The following is a 20,515-nucleotide window of genomic DNA, read 5'->3' on the forward strand; positions in this document are numbered from 1 at the left end:
TTGTTCATGGACGAGTATAAATCTTACTTATTTACCCTTAACCCCCCCCCCCCCCCCCAATTGAAGTTCGTTATATTTAAAATATTTTAAAATATTAAAAATTTTATCTTTATATCAATATTTTAATATTTTAAAGCTTTTTAAATTAAAATTAAAATTAAAAATTTATAAAATAATATCTTAGGTTCGGGTATGGCAAAGTTTAATTTTAAAAATTTTATATCCAAAGCCCAAACCAAATATATTTAAAATTTTCAGCGAGCTTAATTTTTATTTTTTATTTTTACTGTCCACACTTTTCATAAAATTGAAATTTATATCTTAAAGTTGGAATAATAATTTGTCATAATTCTTCTAATCATGTGAAATATTTTTAGTATTTTGCAAAATCTTTTTTAATATATTTAATTTTTAAAAATAATAAAAATCCAATAAATCCCAAAAAATTTATACATCAATACTTTAAGGCTTATGCATCGTCTTACAAGGAGTGTAAGTCTAATGCCTCTCACTATAATCTAGGCGTTTAATTCATGAATTCTTAAATTTCACGACAAAAAGTAATTAAGAAAAAAATAATATTAAAGGAGAATGCATGATTTTTGGATTTTATTAACTTAAAGAATGTAATGTTTTTGTATTTGGTTTACGAAAATTCAACATTACTTAATAAAGGCTTTTATTATATTATCTTTAATAATATATGAATAACACGTAATATTCATAATAATAATATGTAGTAACACATGACATGTGAATAACATGTTGCATTCATTGAAATTAAATAATTCTAAAAAATAATTTTTTATATTTTCAACAAAAATTGTGTTTTTATCTTAGAAGCGTCATTTTTTTTAAAAAAAATGTTTTTATTTTAGAAACGTCGTCTTTATTAAATTTAAAAAAAAAATTTCATGTTTTCAACAAAAAATTACACTTTCTATCTTAGAAACGTTATTTTTGTTAAATTCTGAAATATATATTTATTCATATTTACAACAAAAACTACATTTTTATCTTAGAAATGTAGTCTTTCAACAGCATTTCTTTTATCTTAAAAATGTCATTTTTTTAATTATAAAAAATAATTATTTTCATATTTTTAACAAAGACCTCGTTTTTTTATTTTAAAATGTCATCTTTATTGAATTATGAAAAATAATGTTTTCATCTTTTCAACAAAAATCATGTTTTTAATCATCATTTTTGTAGGATTTCAATTGCATTTTATTAAAAATGTGATATTTTTTAAAATATATTAAGAAAAAAATTATTTTCATAATATTTTATAAAAAATTATTACATTTCTTAGGTAAATAAACATTGTTTAGATAATCTAAAATACAATTAAATAAGGAAAATGGGGAAATATTTTACTTTCTCTCTAGAATCTTAAAATATCTCAGAAAGATGAGAGTTTTTTATTTCCCTTACTTTTCTACTTCTTGACTTTATTGGGATTCTTTAAAAACCCATGTAATCATATTTGCGTAAACCAAATCTAAGAATCAAATTACAAAAATTAAGATTTTAAGAAAACAAATTTCCTTTCCTTAAACCAAATGCCCCTTTAAAGTTTTATATTAAAATTATCTTAATTTTTTTATTACATCAATGTTCAATGTTTTTTACTATAAAAAATAGAAAAATTAAATAGTAATTAATATAAACTGTAGAAAAAGTAAGGGTTATAAATATTAGTAAAATACAATATCTCAAAATATGTTTGAAAGAAAACCAACATAATAAATGATCATTTAATTATAGTTTTTTCATGAGAGGATTAGAGTCAATAGGAAATTTATAGTATTTTCATGTTATGACTATCTTCTTTGCTTTCTCTTCTCTTAAAACTTAGGCCCAACCGAATCAAGTCTAAAAATTTATGCCCTAGCTAGGTACCATGAATTTATTATTTGAGTTAAGTTCTTTATGTTAATCAATATGCTTTGAATGTTATTTTTTTTATTGTACTTTGTGTTTGGGTGTGAGAGAGATGTATTTATTTATTTGTAATAAGGTGTGTGAGAGATCTTGGATGTGTTAATTCTTCAATGATTGATGACAAAAGTGGTGAAGATTAGGATTACTTGGTGGGTAAATCCAAGGTTGGTCAAGAAAATTAGTGAGTAAATTAAAAGGGAAAGAAAGAGGCATTAAAAATTGATAAATAAAACGTATGATAAATTGCATATATCCTATGAAAATCGCACAAGCATTTGCTTTTTCAATAATTTGATTCCATTTGATGGAAAATTTTACTCCTTCTATTCTTATTTGTTTGTCATTCATTAATTTTTATGAAATATATTTTTTTTAAAATGTTGATTTTAATTAACGCATTTAATTTAATATTAAAATTTTTTATTTTTTATAAAATTTATGTTTCATAGTTTTTAATGTTAAAAAGTAAAAAAAATTATGACAAATATTTATAAAATATAAAAAAGAAAAAGAAAAAGAGTTTAAAGTATTAAAAATAAAGAAAATATAGTTTTGAGAAAGTTTTTAAAAAAAATATGGACAAAAAAAGTAGACGAAATGAGTACTATTTCTTAAGATTTCACAAGTGGAATTAGTAGTATGATACATACCTCTTAATTAATTATGGCATATTAAAAAAAGAATTAGTATTTGATGTAGACACTTAATTTTTTCTAGGTTATCTAACAGTCGTTTCATGGTGATTTGGACAAGTTTTGATTTTTTTTTGTGTGCTTGCATCCTACTCTTTCAATGTCTCCATTAAGTTTGTGTTGTTTGTTCAGGTTTCGCTTGGACTTGTTGAGTTTGATTAGAGTTCAATTCAAATTGGTTTAAGTTGTTTGGGCTTGAAAGCCTAAAATTACTTTGTTTGGGCTTAAAGGGCTTTACTCCAAAATTCATTTTCCATTTTTTAGATTTAAAAGAAATTATTAAAATTAAAAAATAACAAGCAAAATTCAATAAAGGAAAAAAATAAAAAACAAAATTTGGGAAGGTGGTGTTATGCACGACATCTACCTATTAGTTACCCTACCAATTCCCCATACCCATGCCAACCACCTTACTTCCCCATCTTCATTGATTTACTATCCTAATTTTGTTTCCTACAATTCCCCTTTGTTCCTCTAGTCCACTACTAGTCACCCTTCATCTTTCTCATGATCTCAAAACTCTCATTAGATAATTGTCTGCCATCCCAACCTTTAGCAGCTTACCTTTGATCTATAAAGCTAAGAGTAAATTCCACTACAAAAAAAAGAAAAAAGCCAAAAACTTTACCAAAAATCCAAGCATCCTCATTCTATCCATCGTCGAGGTCACAATTCTTTTTCTCACCAAGAGCCTCAAATCCAATCACTTACACTACCCAATAACCATCCCCTCCCTACATTCCCATTGAGCCTTCAACCTACGACCACTAATAACCATCACAAAAAATTATCCCATCATGCTCCACAACAACATTCACCGTTGAACCTCCATCGTTTGTCCCAGTAGCCTATTGCTATTACCCAAACATCATTGACTTGCAAACCCTCATATTCGAGAGTTCATAAAAAATAAAAAATAAAAAGCTCATTCTTCACCAATAAGTGAAAAAGCCACACAAACAAAGCAAGAAAATACTCAGAGAAAAATTAAAGTAACATTATTTCAAAGAAAAAAGATAAAAGGATAAAAATCTTAGGCATAAATCACAAAGTCAAAACATGAGAGTTTCGGGTGTAGCTCTATGAATTTCAAGACTACCGAATTAAAAGAAGAAAAAATAGTAAGCCATTTGGCAAAAAAGAAAGTGAGGGAGAAGAGAAAGGAGAGAAAGTTTCATCTAGCTGAAAAGAGATTGGGATGTAACACTTAGAACATTGCTGGAATCAATATCATTGTAGCTAATGGTAACGAATTATTAACTCAGAATGTATGTAAAGCATTGATTTAAGAGGTTCGAGGCCTAGTCCAGCATACTAATTTCTTTATGTTACCTCTAATATGCTAGAAGCAGTATTTAGGGTACAATAACTCTAGACACTAGGGCCTATTCTATGGGATTTTTCCTTGCTGACCATGCAATTTACTATAGCAAACAACTAGTATAAAGTACAAGAAATAGAGGCTGCTTATGTACATATGGCTATAAGTAAGTAGTTTGCTAAATTAAATGTGGTCAGTACGACGAGTGGACTAATGATGATATCTGGTATTAGAGTTTCTCAGTCTTGAGATGAGTTATAGCAGTTTAGTAAATTGATTTATTACATGATTTGCAGGAATTGTTACTATAATACTCTTTAGTCTTTGAAACACCTATAAATTTACCTCTATCAAGGCCTTATGATCATAAGATACCTTTGATAAACGAACCTTAACCTATAAAGATTAAGCCTTATAGGTACCCAATTGTACAAAAAAAGAGATTGAGGATATAGTAGTAAAAATAACAAAGGTCAAAATTATAAGAGACAGCAAAAGTTCATTCGCATCTCAAGTGGTTCTAGTGAAAAAAAAATGGCTCATAGAGGCTTTGTGTAGACTAAAGGCAGTTGAACAAGATCACACTTAAAGATAAGTTTTCATTCTTTTAGTAAAATAGTTATTAGATGAATTATCTGATACTTACTAGTTCTCTAAGCTGGATCTTAGATCTGGTTATCACCAAAATTGAATGGATCCTGCATATGTTCATAAAACAACTTTTAGGACTCACCAATGGCATTATGAGTTTCTGGTCATGCCTTTTAGATTGACTAATGTAGCTTTTACATTTCAAAGTTTGATGAATAGTGTATTTTAACCTTTCCTTAGAAAATTTTTATTGGTGTTCTTTAATGATATCATGGTTTATTCATCAAACTAGAATGATAATTTGGCATATTTGCAATGGGTGTTTGATGTCTTAGTCATCAACCACTTATTTGTTAAGCTTTCAAAGTATGACTTTGGTGCTACTTGAATCGAGTATTTGGGGCATGTGATCAATAAGGGGATAATTGCTATGGATAATACAAGGTTAAATGTGTTAAATAGTGGCCAATTCCTGGGTCTGTTAAAGAATTAAGAGGATTTTTGGGCCTCACTTAGTATTATCACAGGTTCATTAAATGATTACGGAACCATTGACTGATTTATTGAAAAAAAATGCCATTAATTGGCAAGAAATAGCAACAATAGCTTTTGAGAAGCTCAAGCAAGCTGAAATATCAGCTTTTATTCTAGCACTACCAAATTTTAACTCAATTTTTGTAGTTGAGTCAGATGCTTCAAGTTGTGGAATTAGTGCTATGTTAAGTCAAAACAGTAAGCCAATTGCTTATTTTAGTGAAACTTTATCTCTTAGACATTAGGCATTGTCTGTTTATGAAAAAAATATGTTGGCCACATTAGCTTAGTGAAGAAATGGAGTGCTTATTTAACTGAAAGGCATTTTCAGATAAAAATAGATCACCAAAGTTTCATATTTTTACTGGACCAAAAAAAAATATGCCTACTCAACAACTTTAGGTTGTCAAGATGATGTGATTTAATTATGAACTTGTCTACATGAAGGGTTCTACCAACATGGCAACCAATGCTTATTCTCGAAATCCTAGAGCCTTGTTATATGCTTTATCTTTTGCAACTAATGATCTAATGACCACGATTAAACAGTCTTGGTTGAAAGATCCAATATTGATATATTTGTTTCATAAGCTTAAAAATAAACTAGGACAGTCTCCTAAGTACACTTGGTAACCAGGTCAGTTGAGAAGGAAGAGAAAACTTATGGTGGGAGCTGATTTTGAGTTAATGAAGAACTTATTGACATTTTTTCATGATTCAGTGGATGAAGGGCATTCTGAATAAAGGCAACTATGAAAAAAATAGCTAATGTGGTATATTGGAAATGAATTTTAAAGGTAGTTTGACAGCATGTTAGAGAATGCACAATTTATCAAAAATACAAATATAAAACTATCTCTTCAGGTTTGTTACAACCTTTACCAATTTCGAATAAGATATGAGTTGATATGTCTATGAGTGCCTAAGTCATTTGGGAAAGATGTTATAATGGTGGTAATGGATAGGTTAAGTAAATATGCACATTTTATCACTCTAGCTCATCTTTTCAATGCATTACAATTGTTCAAGCCTATTTAGATAATGTGTACAAGTTGTGTGAAGTACCAAATACCATTGTTTTTAACAAAGATAGGATTTTCACTAGTTCATTTTGGAAGGAATTGTTCAAATTATTGGGAATCAAGCTAAAAATGTCTACTACTTATCACCCTCAAACAAATGGACAATCTGAAGTTCTCAACAGATGTTTGGAGACATATCAAATGTGCATGATAAAAGAACAACCTAAGCAGTAATCCAAATAGATCTCTTTAGCATAATGGTGGTATAATACTAGTTTTCACATTTCTATTCAGACTACACCATATGAGGTAGTCTATGGTCAACCTGCTTCCATTTATCAACCATATCTACTTGAAGATTTTAAAATGGACAAAGTGGATAGAAGTTTGAAAGTGATGGAGGCCATAATCAAAATTTTAAAATTTTATTTGAAGAGGGCTTGAAATAGAATGAAGCAGCAAGCTGACAAACATAAGGTTGATAGGTAATTTGAGATTACTGATTTAATTTATGTTAAACTCGAGCCATATAAACAACAATCTATCATCAATAGGTCTTGCTTTATGCTAGTTGCTAGGTACTTTGGCCCTTATAAGGTGTTGGAGAAGATAGAACCTGTCGCCTACAAACTAGAATTACTTGCTAAAACCTAATTCATTCTGTCTTTCAGTTTCATAGTTGAAGAAGCACATTGGGAAGGTTTCAAACATAATATACTTTTCCTATGATTGATGCAGATGAAATGGTGGCCAAAGAACTAATGGTGGTTCTAGATAAAAGATTGAGTAAGAAAAGAGGTAGAGTAATCGTAGAGGTTCTAGTATAATAGAGTAATAGTTACCCAAAAAATACAATCTAGGAAAGATTATATGAGCTACAAAAAAAGTTTCCCTGCTTCAATCCTTAAAGACAAGGATTATTTCAAGAGGGCAATAATTGTTACAAGTTGAATCGAAGAAGGCTAAGTTAGGCCACGTTAGTTATTTAAGTCATTTATATTTTTTACAATCAGTATATATGAGTCAGCATGTTAGTTATTTTGTTAAAAAATTGACAGTTGGTGTAACAATAATTACATAATGAATACAAAAGGAGGTGGTTATAGGAGGAAATACAATTTTTGCACTCATTTTCTACATTCTAAAATTTCTTTTTATCTCTCTTATTTCTTCTCTCCTTATCTCTATTTTTGAAATTTTAGCTATTGGAAACTTTAGTTTTCATAAAGGAGCTTGAGTTGACAGTAGCTCAATTGAACAACATCATTAAAGATAAGAAGAAGAAACAAAAGAAAAAAGGAGAATCAATGATTAAAAGAAGAAGAAAAAAAAAAGAATAAAAGAGCTTGAAACAAGTAGTTTAGGATTTTGAAAAAAAAAAAAAAAAAGAGCTGCCAACTAGGATCCACCAACCTAACCCAACCCAAATAATATCTGAGCCTGAATTGTGACCTACCCCAGAAAGTTAGGCTACCAGACTTGGACCTTTTTTATTAGTTCTTTGGATTCAATTTCAAAGGCTTCATATGGGTATATGTCTCTTTCTCTATTTTCTTGTTTATTATTATTTTTTATGTCATCACATTTAATCATTTTAATGTTTGTTAATATGTTTTTATGATTTGTAAAAAAAATAAAACTAATAAATATATGTATCTTTGAAGATTAATTTGCATGTGGATGATTTATGTTATTGATAAAATAAAAAGAGATTTGAACAAAAAATAAAGTGTAAAAAATTTATGGTTAAAAAATATATGTTTTTCATTTTTAAAAAAAGAAATAAATAATAGAATAATATTTTCATGTAAAAATATGGTTTTGGAATCCTTACCTAGATATTAGTGGGAATTCAAATAATTATTTTTTGCAAAGAAATATTATTTTTGTAAAAAAAATATTATTATTTGAATTTCAAGTGAAAGATCAATTTTTTAATTCCACCTAACTATTGAAGTGTTAAAAAAATAATAAAAATAAAAATAAATATTTTTAATACCAAAAAATGCCATTTTCATCCTAAATGACATGCATCATTTAATTTATACTCATATTGTCATTTATGGATTTTATGCATTAATAATAAATGTGGCCAAAAAAGTTATAATTTCAAAAAAAAAATATATTCTACAGAAAATAAGATAATATTTCTAAAAAAAAAAATTTTGGAGACTATGTCTAGGTAATGGAGAAAATTTAAATAATGTTTTTACTAAAGAACATAATGTTTCTTAAGTGAAAGATTAATTTTCTTAAATTTCACTTAAATATTGAAAAATTAAAGAAAATCTTCCAACATAAAATAGATAAATGAAATAATTAAATCTTTTTTTCACTTGCACCTTTTAATTTGTATATGTATCATGTTACATTATATATTTTATTATTGTCAAAAGATGTGAATTAATAAATGATGATTTTGGAAAATTGTTTTTAAAATAAAAGATAATATTTCTAAATAAAAAAAATTATTAGGATCCTATCTAAATATTAAAGGTTTTCTCAATAATTATTCTTTATAAAAAAATATTACGCCAGATTTTAAGGATTATTATGAGAATCTAAAGTAAAAAAATATTTTTTGAAATTCTACCTAGATATTAAGGAATTCAAAATTTTTTTCAAAACTCAATATTTTATTCCTAAGCAAAATCTCTTAAACAAAAATTTTCAAAAATAAATGAATTAAAGGAATTATTTTTAATATTTAAGTTAAGATCGTTTTTTTTAACAAAAAGATAATATGAGGTCAATTGGTACTATTTTTAAAATGAGAACTATAGGATGTTAATTCTTTTTTATGCGTAATCGTACTTTCGAATTTGATTTTTTTTTAGTAAACCTAAAAATTAATTTTTTTAAGTTTTAATTAATTTTAAAATTTTATTAAAATGATAAGTTCTTTTTGAGTGACCAAGCACGTCTAATCAAAAATATTAGTGGTGACTTCTTTTTTATTTTAAATTTCATCTTATGACTCCAAAGTTGTTATGACATTTGATACACTATTAATGTAAAATTTTATTTCTATAAATAGGGTTAAGAAATTGACACATATCATGTTTTATTTTTAATTAGAATTTTTATTTTTTTTTTAAATATACTTTAGGCAATATGTGTCATTTTACTAATCCTACTTATAAAATTTAAAAATTTTACTAACAATGAATAAAATAATTTCTCTTAAAAATAAAAAAAATAAAACATATATTAATCTCTTAATTTTTTATTGACAATATATATATATATATATATATATATAAACTCCATAAACAATGTGTTTTATTTCTTTGGGCGAATCGTGCGTGGTGCTTGTCTTCGAGTGGGGTAATAATTCAAGTGGTGCAATAATTCAGTTGATATTCAGGACAACAATTATTATTCTTTTACCTACAATTTTGTAATTATTCGTAACAAAAAATGTATTTAAGGATCTCTCCCATGTAAATGTAAGTTGTGAATATTTTACAATTTTAAATTGTAATTAAATAATTATAATGCAATCTCTACCAAATATATATGCATCCCAAGTTTTAACTTTTTTATTTGTGCGTGTTAGGAGGGAGAAATTCTTAAAAGGTCTTTTTTTCTTTTTTCGACTTTCGAAAGAATTTTTTCAAAACACCTTTTAAATTAATATAAAGCATAAGTTAAAGTAGAATCGACTTTTTGTAAAAGCTTATATTTAATGTATCATCAGTGAATAATTTTGTACATTATCAATAAATCAAATAATATTATTTTATTAATAAATAATTATGAACTCTTAAAATAAATATAATTTTTTTAAAAAATTTTACTCATTAATAAAATTATATCATCTGATTTATTTCATTAATAAAATGATATTATTTAATTCACTTACAGTATATAAAATTTGTATATTAATAATATATAAAAATAAATTTATTTTTTATAATTCTCTAAGATAAACCGGTGGATCGAGCGTTAAATCGCAAGAGTCGGCATGCTTGCCTGCAGATTAGATCGAGAGCCTCGCTTTGTATGAAACTAACTATAAAGAGCAAACTTGGCCAAGAGAGAAATCTCACTTTCTTCCTGTCAATCTTAATTCCTTCAATCGACTATCGCAGTTTAAGGTATGTTTGTGTAATCTAAGAGATATTTACATATATGAAACATGGTTATATTTTTGTGATCTAACTGTCGGTTATTAATCAACAAAAATTCAATTTCTCTCTTTATTTCTCTTACTTTTATTTATCCATTTATTTTTTAGAAAGAATGGCTCCAAGAAAGGAAAGTGAACTGAAAGTTTCTCGAAAGAAACATCCCAAGTTGTTGGAGAGAAGGGTTGAGGTATTTTCACTTGGTAAATGTTTTTTAAACATTTTTCTTTGGTTGATCTCACTTCGTTTTTTCTCTTGCTTTGAACTTTTTGTTCGTGTAAAGAAAAATGGGATGAAAGAGTACTTGAGTCGTTTACAAGGAGTCCAGAAAAAGCTGGTGGAAAAACAGTCGAAGCTGAAGGCAAAGCTGAACCTGGCGGAACATAGCAGTCCAGGACAAGGCAAACAAACAATGGACCAACTCCGCCAAGTGAATCTTCGGCTAGCAAGGTTCAATGCTTGGGTTCAAATTTATATACAAACTAAGCTAGCTGACCCTGCCTGGGATGCTGCAAACTCTCGTAACTAATAGCTAGCCTTTCCCATATATGTATGGTTAGTCAAATGCATGCATCTTCCCTTCACGTGTCAGATAATATCCTATGATGATTCGATCATTCATAATTTTGTTCCTTCTTTTTGTAGGGATCTCAAGAAGAGACGATTAATAGGAAGAATAAAAGGAAAACTTCGGTTGGCAGTCATGTGTGGTTTTATTTTGATCGATCCTTTAATTATGGTGTGGCAGAGATTCTGTGATGCCTTGTTACATGTGTAGACCTTTATATGTAATAAACTATCCTCTTAATTAGTCAAAAAAGAAAAAAAAAAAAACAAATTGCATGTCTTCCAATATCAGCATTTATTGAAAGATGAGTTGATCAATTATTTGGCTCAAGGGCAGATTCGGTACATGATGAAACTCATCATTTCTAAAATTATTATTAGCAGATTTTATATATGATAACGTTTTGTTGAAGATCTATGTCTACAATTTCACTTCAATAAAAATGGGTTTTAAAGACAAAATACCTCTTTCAAGTTAAAAACTAGTTGTAATCAAAAGCTAATTTAGATGCAACATATAATATTTAGATATACCTTTCGCATACTTATCATAATGAATTTCATATTAAGTCATAACCATTTCAAATTTCACAGCGAGTTATAGCTGTATCTTATATATTTCATCAATCTCATATAGTTACCCGTAACTATGATTTATGTATAATTTGATCATTGCCAATATTAAGACAATCTACTAATAAAGAAAAATGTTATAATACATGAGTTTAGAAGACATAGATATATGGATTCGTAAGGTTGTACTTAGACCTTGAAAAATTAAATTGTCATTGTAGCTCGTTTGAAATAGTGAATGGCTTAAAAAATCCTGGAATTTTTCATTTAATTCCCTACTCCTTTAAAAGGATGTTTGCAACTTGCAGCAAACATTTACTTCGTTATTTATTTAGTTCTACTGAAGATTTTAGAAATGTGAGAAGATTTCGAATCTTATATTTACTTCCTAAACAACGATTGACTATCATAAATCGAGAAAAATGGTGAGAAACCTAAACATGTTCATACATATATGTATGCACGTATATGCGTAAAAATGCGTGCGTAAAGAAAGTGATTCAGAGGAGCAAGATGGACCAATCAAAGAATCAAGACAAGCAATGCTAAGGAGGCAAAAAAGGAGATAAAAGAGGAGGTGGGGAGAGGGGGAGAACAGAGAAAGAGAAAGGGAAGGGAAGGGAGGAGACCAGAGGGAAAATGAAGGGATGCTGGTGGAGAGAAAGGAGAAGTGTCATCTGCAATATGATTCTCCAAACATCCTTTTTCTTTTCTCTAATGTATGAAATGTTGATGGACTTTGATGATATGTCTAACAAAATCCAAGTAATCTTCCTCTATATATACCATAAATTCTTAAATGTAAAACTGAATTTCTTAATTGACCCAATAATCGAAGTTGTTGTGCATAAAATAAATGCGTCCCCATTAATCTATTTTCTATCTCGCTGTCCCTACCTAACCTTAATTGATGCCTTTCTCTTCTCATTATCACACAAAATTGATTCGAATCTGATCAATTTTGTCCTTAGTCCGCAAAACCAACCAATCAAAATATTATTTTTTTAGAAAAAAATTCTAAATAATTAAGCTGATGTTAGAAGGCAGATAGGATGGAATTTATTATTGGCAAATGGCGGGCCGCAAGGAGTCGAACGATTGTCGGTGAATCCGCGTAGGGCAGCGAGCAAAATCGCACGTTCACTCACGACAGTCAAGTAATTACGGCAAAAGCAGCGCATTTTAGCAGCGGATGGATGGAATATTCGTTTCTTAATAATCAAGTAAAGAAAAAACATAACGGGAGCTCTCAAGTCAATGCGCAAAGTTGTTCCACACTTTGTAGTGGATCCCATTTGAAAAGGAAAAGAATAACAAAAAAAAAAAAGAAAAAAAAGACTAATTGAAAGCCACGATTCACGCGTGGGGTTTTGGGATAAAATTTTTTAAAAAATAAAACTAATAAAAAAAACGTCTTTAACAAAAAAAAAGTACAATAAAAAGTATGACTAAATTAAAATGAAACTGTAACGTGATTGAGTAATTTGATCAGAAATATATAAATTTCACATATATCTATGAAAATTTCATTATGAAAAAGTAAAAAAAAAAAAATTTTTATTTGCAAAAATTTTTTTATAATATTTTTTGTTTTTCTTTTGTAATTTTGTTGGATTAATTGTTAAATTATATTTATTTTTATCTACTTAATTTCATTTTAGTCTGTAAAATGCATTACAATTGATTTATATAACTTCTTTAAAGGTTAGGGTCAAGTTAGAATTTTTAGTTTTTTTCTTAAATAAACTTAGATTTTTTAGTTAATCTTAATTATGTAATATTAATATATTGTTTAATTTCTAAATAGACTGCTTAATTTATTTAGCATATCATTTTCTAATTAAGTATTGTGTCACTCATTTGGTTTAAATTAATCGATTAGACTAGGCACCTAGGCCTGATTAACTTTTTATATATTTTATCTAAAACCAGATTTGATTACTCAGGCTTAGATGTTCGATATTTTTTTCAAAATATATTAAATTATTAAGAAATATTAAAATATTATCATTTGAATATTTTTAAATATATTTTAAAATAAAAATAAATTTTATTAATAAAATAAAATTTTGAATTAAATTCTAACTTTAAAATTCATATCTAAAATTCGATCTATTAATAGATCTAACTCAAATACATTAATTATTAATTAGATTTGAGTTAATATATTCAACCTAATGAATACGATCCTTCCTGTTAACATTGCTAAATATTATAAGTTAATTGAAATGGTATGGAAGAAGATTAGGCTCATCTATTACCTTTTCTAACTTAGCAAACAAGTTTAGACTTCCATACGATTTGAAATATTATTATATGAATAAATAATTGACTCGATTCAATTTGTGGGAACAGGAGTCAGGACGAGTGAGGCCCGATTTTACCTAGGAATTAAGTCGTTTGCATACCAAAATAGTTCATCTTCCTTAATCATGTTTTTTTTTTTATATAGTTTATTAAATCTTTTTATTTTTTTATTAATAATTCTTAATAAATAAATATAGTTAATTAAAAATGAGAAGAAGATCTTATCTAATTTTATTAAAATCTTAAAAATCTTCCATACAAAATTTAAATAACTGTTTAACCACATTAACCCAAAAAAAATTCACACATAAATAATTATTTTAATTATTTTAATTCTCATATTTATTTCATATTATAATTAAACTTATCAATGAATTTTATTAGATTTTTAAACCATTAATTAATAATAACTCATTTATTGAAAATTTCTAACGTAATGAAGAGACTGGTCAAAAAAATTATTTTTTGATGCAGAGGAAGATAGAGTGAAACAAGGAGAAGGAAAGAAGATGCGGGCAAAATACAAAATTAACCCTCAAATCATTTTTAATATCAAAACTGATTTTATTTTAAATTAAAAAGAGATAGCTCTAATTATATGTATGGGTATGTATAAATGGATCTATCTATACGTTATATTAAAATCATTTACGAGACTTGTTAAATTGCTACCATGTGTCAGTCATAAGCAATTTCTTTTTATTATTATTAATTTTTTTCTTTTCTTTTTATCTATATAATAATATATATACTACACTATTAAAACTACCCTTTTGTGGTGATTCTAAAATTATAAAAAAAAAAAAAAAAAAACCAGAAACAAATCTAAAATAGTCATCAAAAGAATTCGTAGCCTACATAGCCCCAATAGAAAACAAAAAAATGCAAATATAAATAAAAAAATACAAATCCAAAATTGAAAAAGCCAAGCATAAAAAAAAAAAATTTGAATTCAAACAATACCCAAAAACTAATCAGACGATAGACGGTGGCGGCATAGACCACGTCGGTGACCAGAAACTAGGTGAAAGGCGGCGGTAAGAGATTGTATTTAGAGAGGGATGGATATTTAGAGACAGAAATTAATGTGAGAGAAAGTGAAAGGGAAAAATAAAAAATATATCTTTCGTGACATGTCAGCGATCTGGGTGCTTTAATACTATTGGCGGCGTGAGTCCTGAGCTTTTCCTTTCCAGATTCCCCTCTCCATCTTTTGTGTTTCCTATGACGTTTGTGCTTTCTGCTTTCTTAGGTTGGGCATTGGGCTAAATAATAAAATTATGAATGATTGAGATTTAATGGGCAGTTTCCCAACCAATACAAGGGTAATCCATTTAGTATTGAGACTTATTGCACGGCCTGCCTATGCTATAAAAAATTATTGTTATTTGCTTAAGACCACATATTAAAATCTTAAGATTATAAGCAAATTAATGACAAGAAATAAAATAAAATTTTTTTATTAATAATTTTTTATTTCATAGTTTATGTAAAAATATTAAATGGGCTTATTATTATATATTTTGTGTAATGACAAGAGAATTTTATGAAATTTTAATTATAAATTAATAAAAATTATTAATATTTATATTTATATTAAATATTTTTACATAAAAAATATATAAAAAGTATTTTTTATTGCTACCTTACCATACTCATGTCTGTATTTTTTAAAAATTACTGTATCATTGTATCCGTTTTATATCATATCGAATTGTATGTCCATGTCCATACTTCCTAAAGTTTTATATATATTTATATAGAAAATGATTTTTGGTTTGTTTAAAGATTAAAGAACTACTGCACTGAGATCAAAAGTTTGAGCAAGAAACCAACACAGTAACGAACAAAGAGCCAACTTGACAGAAACAAATAGAGAAATCAAGATTCAAAGACAGAAGCTGATAGAGATCCAAAAACAAGTGAAAAGGTTTTTTTTTTCTTTTAATCAGATAATACTTCATTAATAATAAAGTAAAATCAAGAGGACAAAAAGATGAAAGAAGACGGTTCGTCCAGAGTCTCTGTTCCTCAACCTATAACTCAAATTTAGCTAATTCATGAAATAGATTATTAGCCGCTCTATTTGTCTGCCTAAAGAAACAATACTGAAAACCGGATGTTTGTATCCTGAAGCACATTATTCCCTGCCAAATATGATTCGGCCGCGTGATCAATCTCCTTTATTGCTGTCAAAGAATACTCTCCACAATTATCCTATCCACAGCCTGTTCGTATGCAAGTTGTAATCCCCGCAGAATTGCTCCCACCTCCGCATATAGTAGGCTTTCAATCCAATCAACTCGAGCCACTGCTAAAAATACTACACTTTTATTGGAGTCTCTAAGAACAGCTCCCAAACCTGCCTCTTTTGTGATAGCTTTAAAAGATGCATCTACATTAAGCTCAAGCATATCCTGCTCGGGAGGTTGCCAATTATTTTGCTAACACTTTATTATTATGGCATCAGGTTGGTTATCCCATACAAGCCTATCCCCTAACAAACAACGAGCTTTCCCCACCAAAGTCTTTCTCATAGAGCATATTCCTTGATGAATACATTTGTTCCTATTAGTCCAAAGTAGCCAAGACTATATACATGCATACCTCCAAGGATTCTGCCTATGATGCCTTGGTTAAGACGGTAAACCAAAAATCTTCAGGCGAGCTGTTATTAGGTACGAAGCCGGCCATTAAACTCACCTCACTCCAGATCATACGGTTAACATAACATTCAACAAAGACAAGGTGGCAAGATTGATCATAGCTACCACATACCGAGCAATAATTCTCCAGCTGCAAACCTCTACTAATCAGTCTCTCATTAATTGGCAAGAAATCATGTATTAATCTCTAGAAAAAACACCTTCACCTTTGGAGGTGCCTTAGCGGACCAGAGAAGCCTCCAAATTGGATGCCTTTGATTTCTGTTCAACCCATTTCCATCAATCACCTCTCTGGCTGTGCAATAAGCGGATTTTACCATAAAATTCCCAAGCAAAGAATCATACAAAATGAGGACACCTCAAACGAAATACTGAATTAACGTATGTGCAAGATTCTCGCCGCATCCTCTGACGAAAAAATGCTCGTCAATAGTATCGGCTCTCCAGGACTTTCTTTCTTGATCTATTAAGATAATCACATTCATTATTTCAACGGTGTGGGCCGTTGGCCAACTGGTTGACCAACTTTCAAATTGCAACAACCATGTTTTGTTTTTCATTCTTTTTTTACAGTAAAACTGTAAATGTAAAAGTTAAAATTTTGAATTTCTTTCTTGTTGAAGTCCTTTTGTTCTACGTAACTAATTAATCAACCGAAGCTTATCCTATAAGAACCCCAGGGGTATAAACACATTGAACTCCCATTTTTCTTATGCAGACAGGCTGATGATTCATGGCTGCAAGCAAGGAAATTGAACCGAAAGCTTCCCCAAAAGGCAAATCCTTTTTTTGCTTTGGTTTCTCTCATTTCTTTTGTGATGAATCTCATTTTGCCCTGCTTTCAACTCTGTTTGCTGTAACAAAACTATTGAATGATAAGGAGAAAAAGGAGAAGGAAAAAGTGAAACGATTGGGAAAAGTCCAAGTAGATCTGACAGCAGAAATGAAACTCTGGAACTTAGAGCAAAGTCCTGGAGGCCTTAAACTGTAAATATGGCTTATTTGGGTCATGTTCAGTCTATGGTCTTATACGATTTGCATTTATGTTCCATGTGGTTCATTTCTGCTGTCAGCGATTTACTTTTTTCTTATCCTTTTTCTTCTTATCGTTAAAATGGCTTTGATACTGCAAACACAAAGATCTTCAGTTTAAGGTTTTCTCCGTTGGAACTTTCGGTTCACTTTCCTTTCATGCAAATATGAACAAATTTCTCTCATCCCCCGCAAACATCAGAGTCAAACCAACAGTTTTGAAGCGAAGAAGATGATCATTTAGAAACAGGGTAAGATGATTTACAGGAAGGCTATTAGCTCTTTTTCTTATGTTTTGGCAGCTTTAGTTTCTTTTTTGTTTGTATTTGGGGGGTGGGTTTGAGATGCCTATGATTTGTGATAAGCATTAGTAGTTACCTAACAAAATTTATGAATTCGTAGTTAAGAATATCATAAATAATAAAATAATTATGAAAGTCATGTTTGTTGTAACAGTTTTGAGATCACCAACATAAATAAGTTTTACAATCGAAATAAATGAAAAAAGTTATCACTAATCTTTGTTAGGATATGAGTGATCATTTAAAAGTTTATCTTTTTAATAAAATTATAAAAACGAGTTTAAAGTTTATCAAAAAGATAAATTTTGATCTACAAAAAATTAAGTTGGATCCGAGAGTCGATTACATGTGAAAAAGGATTAGCACTACCACAACGTCCATAAATTGATACCATTAATTACGTGCTATTTTCGATATTGGATAAAAATGATTTTAATTTTAAATTTAACACTAATTCCTTTTATTTGAAAAAATAAAATTTTGTTAAATATTTTTATTTGAAAATATTGAAAAAATATTTAAGTTACAGAATTATCTTAAAATTCTTCAACATCTAGACATAATTTAAAATAACTTTTTTCACTTAAGATTTAACACAATAATCTTTAAAATAAAATAACAATCTTTATAAAAAATAATTGTTAGTGACTTTTCAACATCTAAGCAGAGTACCAAGAATTATTTCTTTCGAATGTTATTTTTATTTTATTTTATAATATCACAAAAAAAAATTTTATTTTTTTTTAATTTTTTATACTATTATTTTTGTTATTTTAAGTTTTTATATTTATGCATGATAAATATTTAAATTTATTAGGATAAATATCTAATTATTTTTTAATAATAATAAAATGAAAACAATATAGGATAATAACTAAAAAATATTTAAATAATAATAATAATAAAATAATTTTTTTATTTTTTCTGCCTTGGAGGGAATAAAAAAATATTTTTCTAAAGAAATAATTTCGACTAGAGGTTGAAAAATTATTATTATAAAAAAAATTACTAAATAAGTTAATAATTTTGATAAGTTTTCATAAAAAAAAGATTTTAAACAAAAAAAAAACATTTTAAAATAATAAAAAAAAAATTTTAAAATTAATTTAAGAAACATAATAATTTTTTTAATTAAATTTTTTTATTATTTTAAAATGTTTTTTTTTTGTTTAAAATCCTTTTTTTTATGAAAACTTATCAAAATTATTAACTTATTTAGTAATTTTTTTATAATAATAATTCCCCAACCTCTAGGCGGAATTATTTCTTTAGAAAAATATTTTTTATTCCCTCCAACATCTAGGCAGAAAAAATAAAAAGATTATTTCATTATTATTATTATTTTAGTTATTATTCTATATTATTTTCATTTTATTATTATTAAAAAATAATTAGATATTTATCATAATAAATTTAAACATTTATCATGCACAAATATAAAAACTTAAAATAACAAAAATAATAGTATAAAAAAATTAAAAAAAATTTTTTTACTTGAATCGGACCGATTAATGCTGGTTTGGGTCGATCTGATCGGTTCGGTGGTTCAATCAACAATTCAGCGTTCCAACGAGTCGGATCGATTTACTAGCGGTTCGTCTAAATCGGTTCAAGGCTGGCTAAAACAGACCGTCAGGTCGGGTTGCGTGGATCTCGAGTCGGGTTCAGTTCACGCGCGAATCTTCTATGCTTGAAACGACGTTGTTTTGATCCTATCCTCAAAACGACGTCGTTTTGATCATATGCTCAAAACGACGTCATTTTGCCCCTATGTTTTCTATAAAAATCAGATTTTTTTTTCTTAGTTCATTTCATTTCACAGAAAAAAAAAAGCTTTAGGGGTTCTCTGGCTTTCTTCGGAATCCAACGTCGTGCACTCCGTCGACCGCCATGTGAGTCACTGTCGGCGGTGGTCGTCGGTGATCGGAAGGGGTCAGAAAGTCACCAAAATTTCTCTCGACGCCCTCTTTCTGAATCCGACTTTCGTTTGGCCTGAAAGAGCTTTGATAGTCGCGAATCGATTTTCAAAATTTTTGATCTACCTATTTTTCTTTTTTTTTTTTATTTTTTTTCGAACAACTTAAACTGATGATTTCTCTTTCTTGTTTCAGGCGACTGTGGCACTGAGGTTCCTCCCTGTTAGGAGGATTGTGTTTTTTTTGTGTAAATCTGTTTCGTTTTTCTGTTTGGGGTATTTGGAGGGTTGTTTGAAATTTTGAGTTTTTTATGTGTGAGAATGAGGGTTCTGTCTGGGGCTGTTGAGAGTATTTTGAGGGGGGTAGTTCGTCGGAGCTCGAGGGTTTTCGTGGAGGTAGATTGAATAGGCCTTTTTTTTTTTTTTCAGATAGTGTAGAGAGTTTGAAGGGGAAGGATTTGGGATTTTAAAGAGCTTAAAATAGGGGATCTGGGTGGCTGTAGGGTGGAGGTAGGTGGGCTAAACAGGGAGCTGGTCGGGGGTTGGACAAAGGCAGCAACGACGTCGTACCAACCCTTGATTTCTGTCTCATTTTCCCTTTTTTTTTCTTTTTTTTTCTTTTTTAAATTTAATTAATTTTTTTTAATTATTATATATATTTTAAATATTTTATTATTATTATTATTATTATTATTATTATTATTAAACTAAAATGGAAACGGTAGACTCGAACAAAATCGGTGTTTACAGTTATCCCTCTTTGCACATTACTGAAAATCAAGAATAGGGCAAAGACAAAGACAATGATTTTGTCCGAAAGTAAATCATAGATTTTTTTTTATAAGTCAGGTCAAGTGATAAAGAAAACGACATCGTGAGTTGAAAAATAAAGAATCGACTAAGGCAACACCGAAAGTCA

The 20,515-nt window shown here is 28.4% G+C and overlaps 1 protein-coding gene and 1 long non-coding RNA gene across 4 annotated transcripts; both read left to right on the plus strand.

The window, feature by feature from the left end:
* The first annotated feature begins 10,008 nt into the window (after window positions 1–10,008).
* On the plus strand, window positions 10,009–11,119 carry LOC111276645 (uncharacterized). 3 transcript variants are annotated; one of them, XM_089754768.1, is made up of 4 exons: window positions 10,009–10,204; window positions 10,345–10,424; window positions 10,518–10,784; window positions 10,880–11,119. In XM_089754768.1, exons 2-3 carry the CDS (start codon window positions 10,350–10,352, stop codon window positions 10,761–10,763), a joined length of 321 nt encoding a protein of 106 aa, XP_089610894.1. In that variant the 5' UTR covers window positions 10,009–10,204; window positions 10,345–10,349; the 3' UTR covers window positions 10,764–10,784; window positions 10,880–11,119. The 3 variants fall into 3 exon arrangements, with proteins under 3 accessions (XP_089610894.1, XP_022718123.1, XP_089610893.1); XM_089754767.1 differs by having other exon boundaries at window positions 10,012–10,204; window positions 10,518–10,789; XM_022862388.2 differs by having other exon boundaries at window positions 10,518–11,119.
* Window positions 11,120–15,423: 4,304 nt separating this feature from the next.
* On the plus strand, window positions 15,424–20,277 carry LOC149511550 (uncharacterized). Its single transcript, XR_016333777.1, has 2 exons — window positions 15,424–17,630; window positions 19,793–20,277. It is a non-coding gene; the product is annotated as an uncharacterized LOC149511550 (long non-coding RNA).
* The last annotated feature ends 238 nt before the right edge of the window (window positions 20,278–20,515 follow it).

Source organism: Durio zibethinus, chromosome 25 (assembly GCF_047325235.1).
Source record: "Durio zibethinus cultivar Kanyao isolate XHJ-2024 chromosome 25, ASM4732523v1, whole genome shotgun sequence".
NCBI lineage: Eukaryota > Viridiplantae > Streptophyta > Magnoliopsida > Malvales > Malvaceae > Durio > Durio zibethinus.

Coding starts and splice junctions, on each gene's coding strand:
- LOC111276645 (XM_022862388.2), top strand. CDS start 10,350: ATGGCTCCAAGAAAGGAAAGTGAACTGAAAGTTTCTCGAAAGAAACAT. Junction 10,425..10,517: donor TGTTGGAGAGAAGGGTTGAG/GTATTTTCACTT, acceptor GTTCGTGTAAAG/AAAAATGGGATGAAAGAGTA.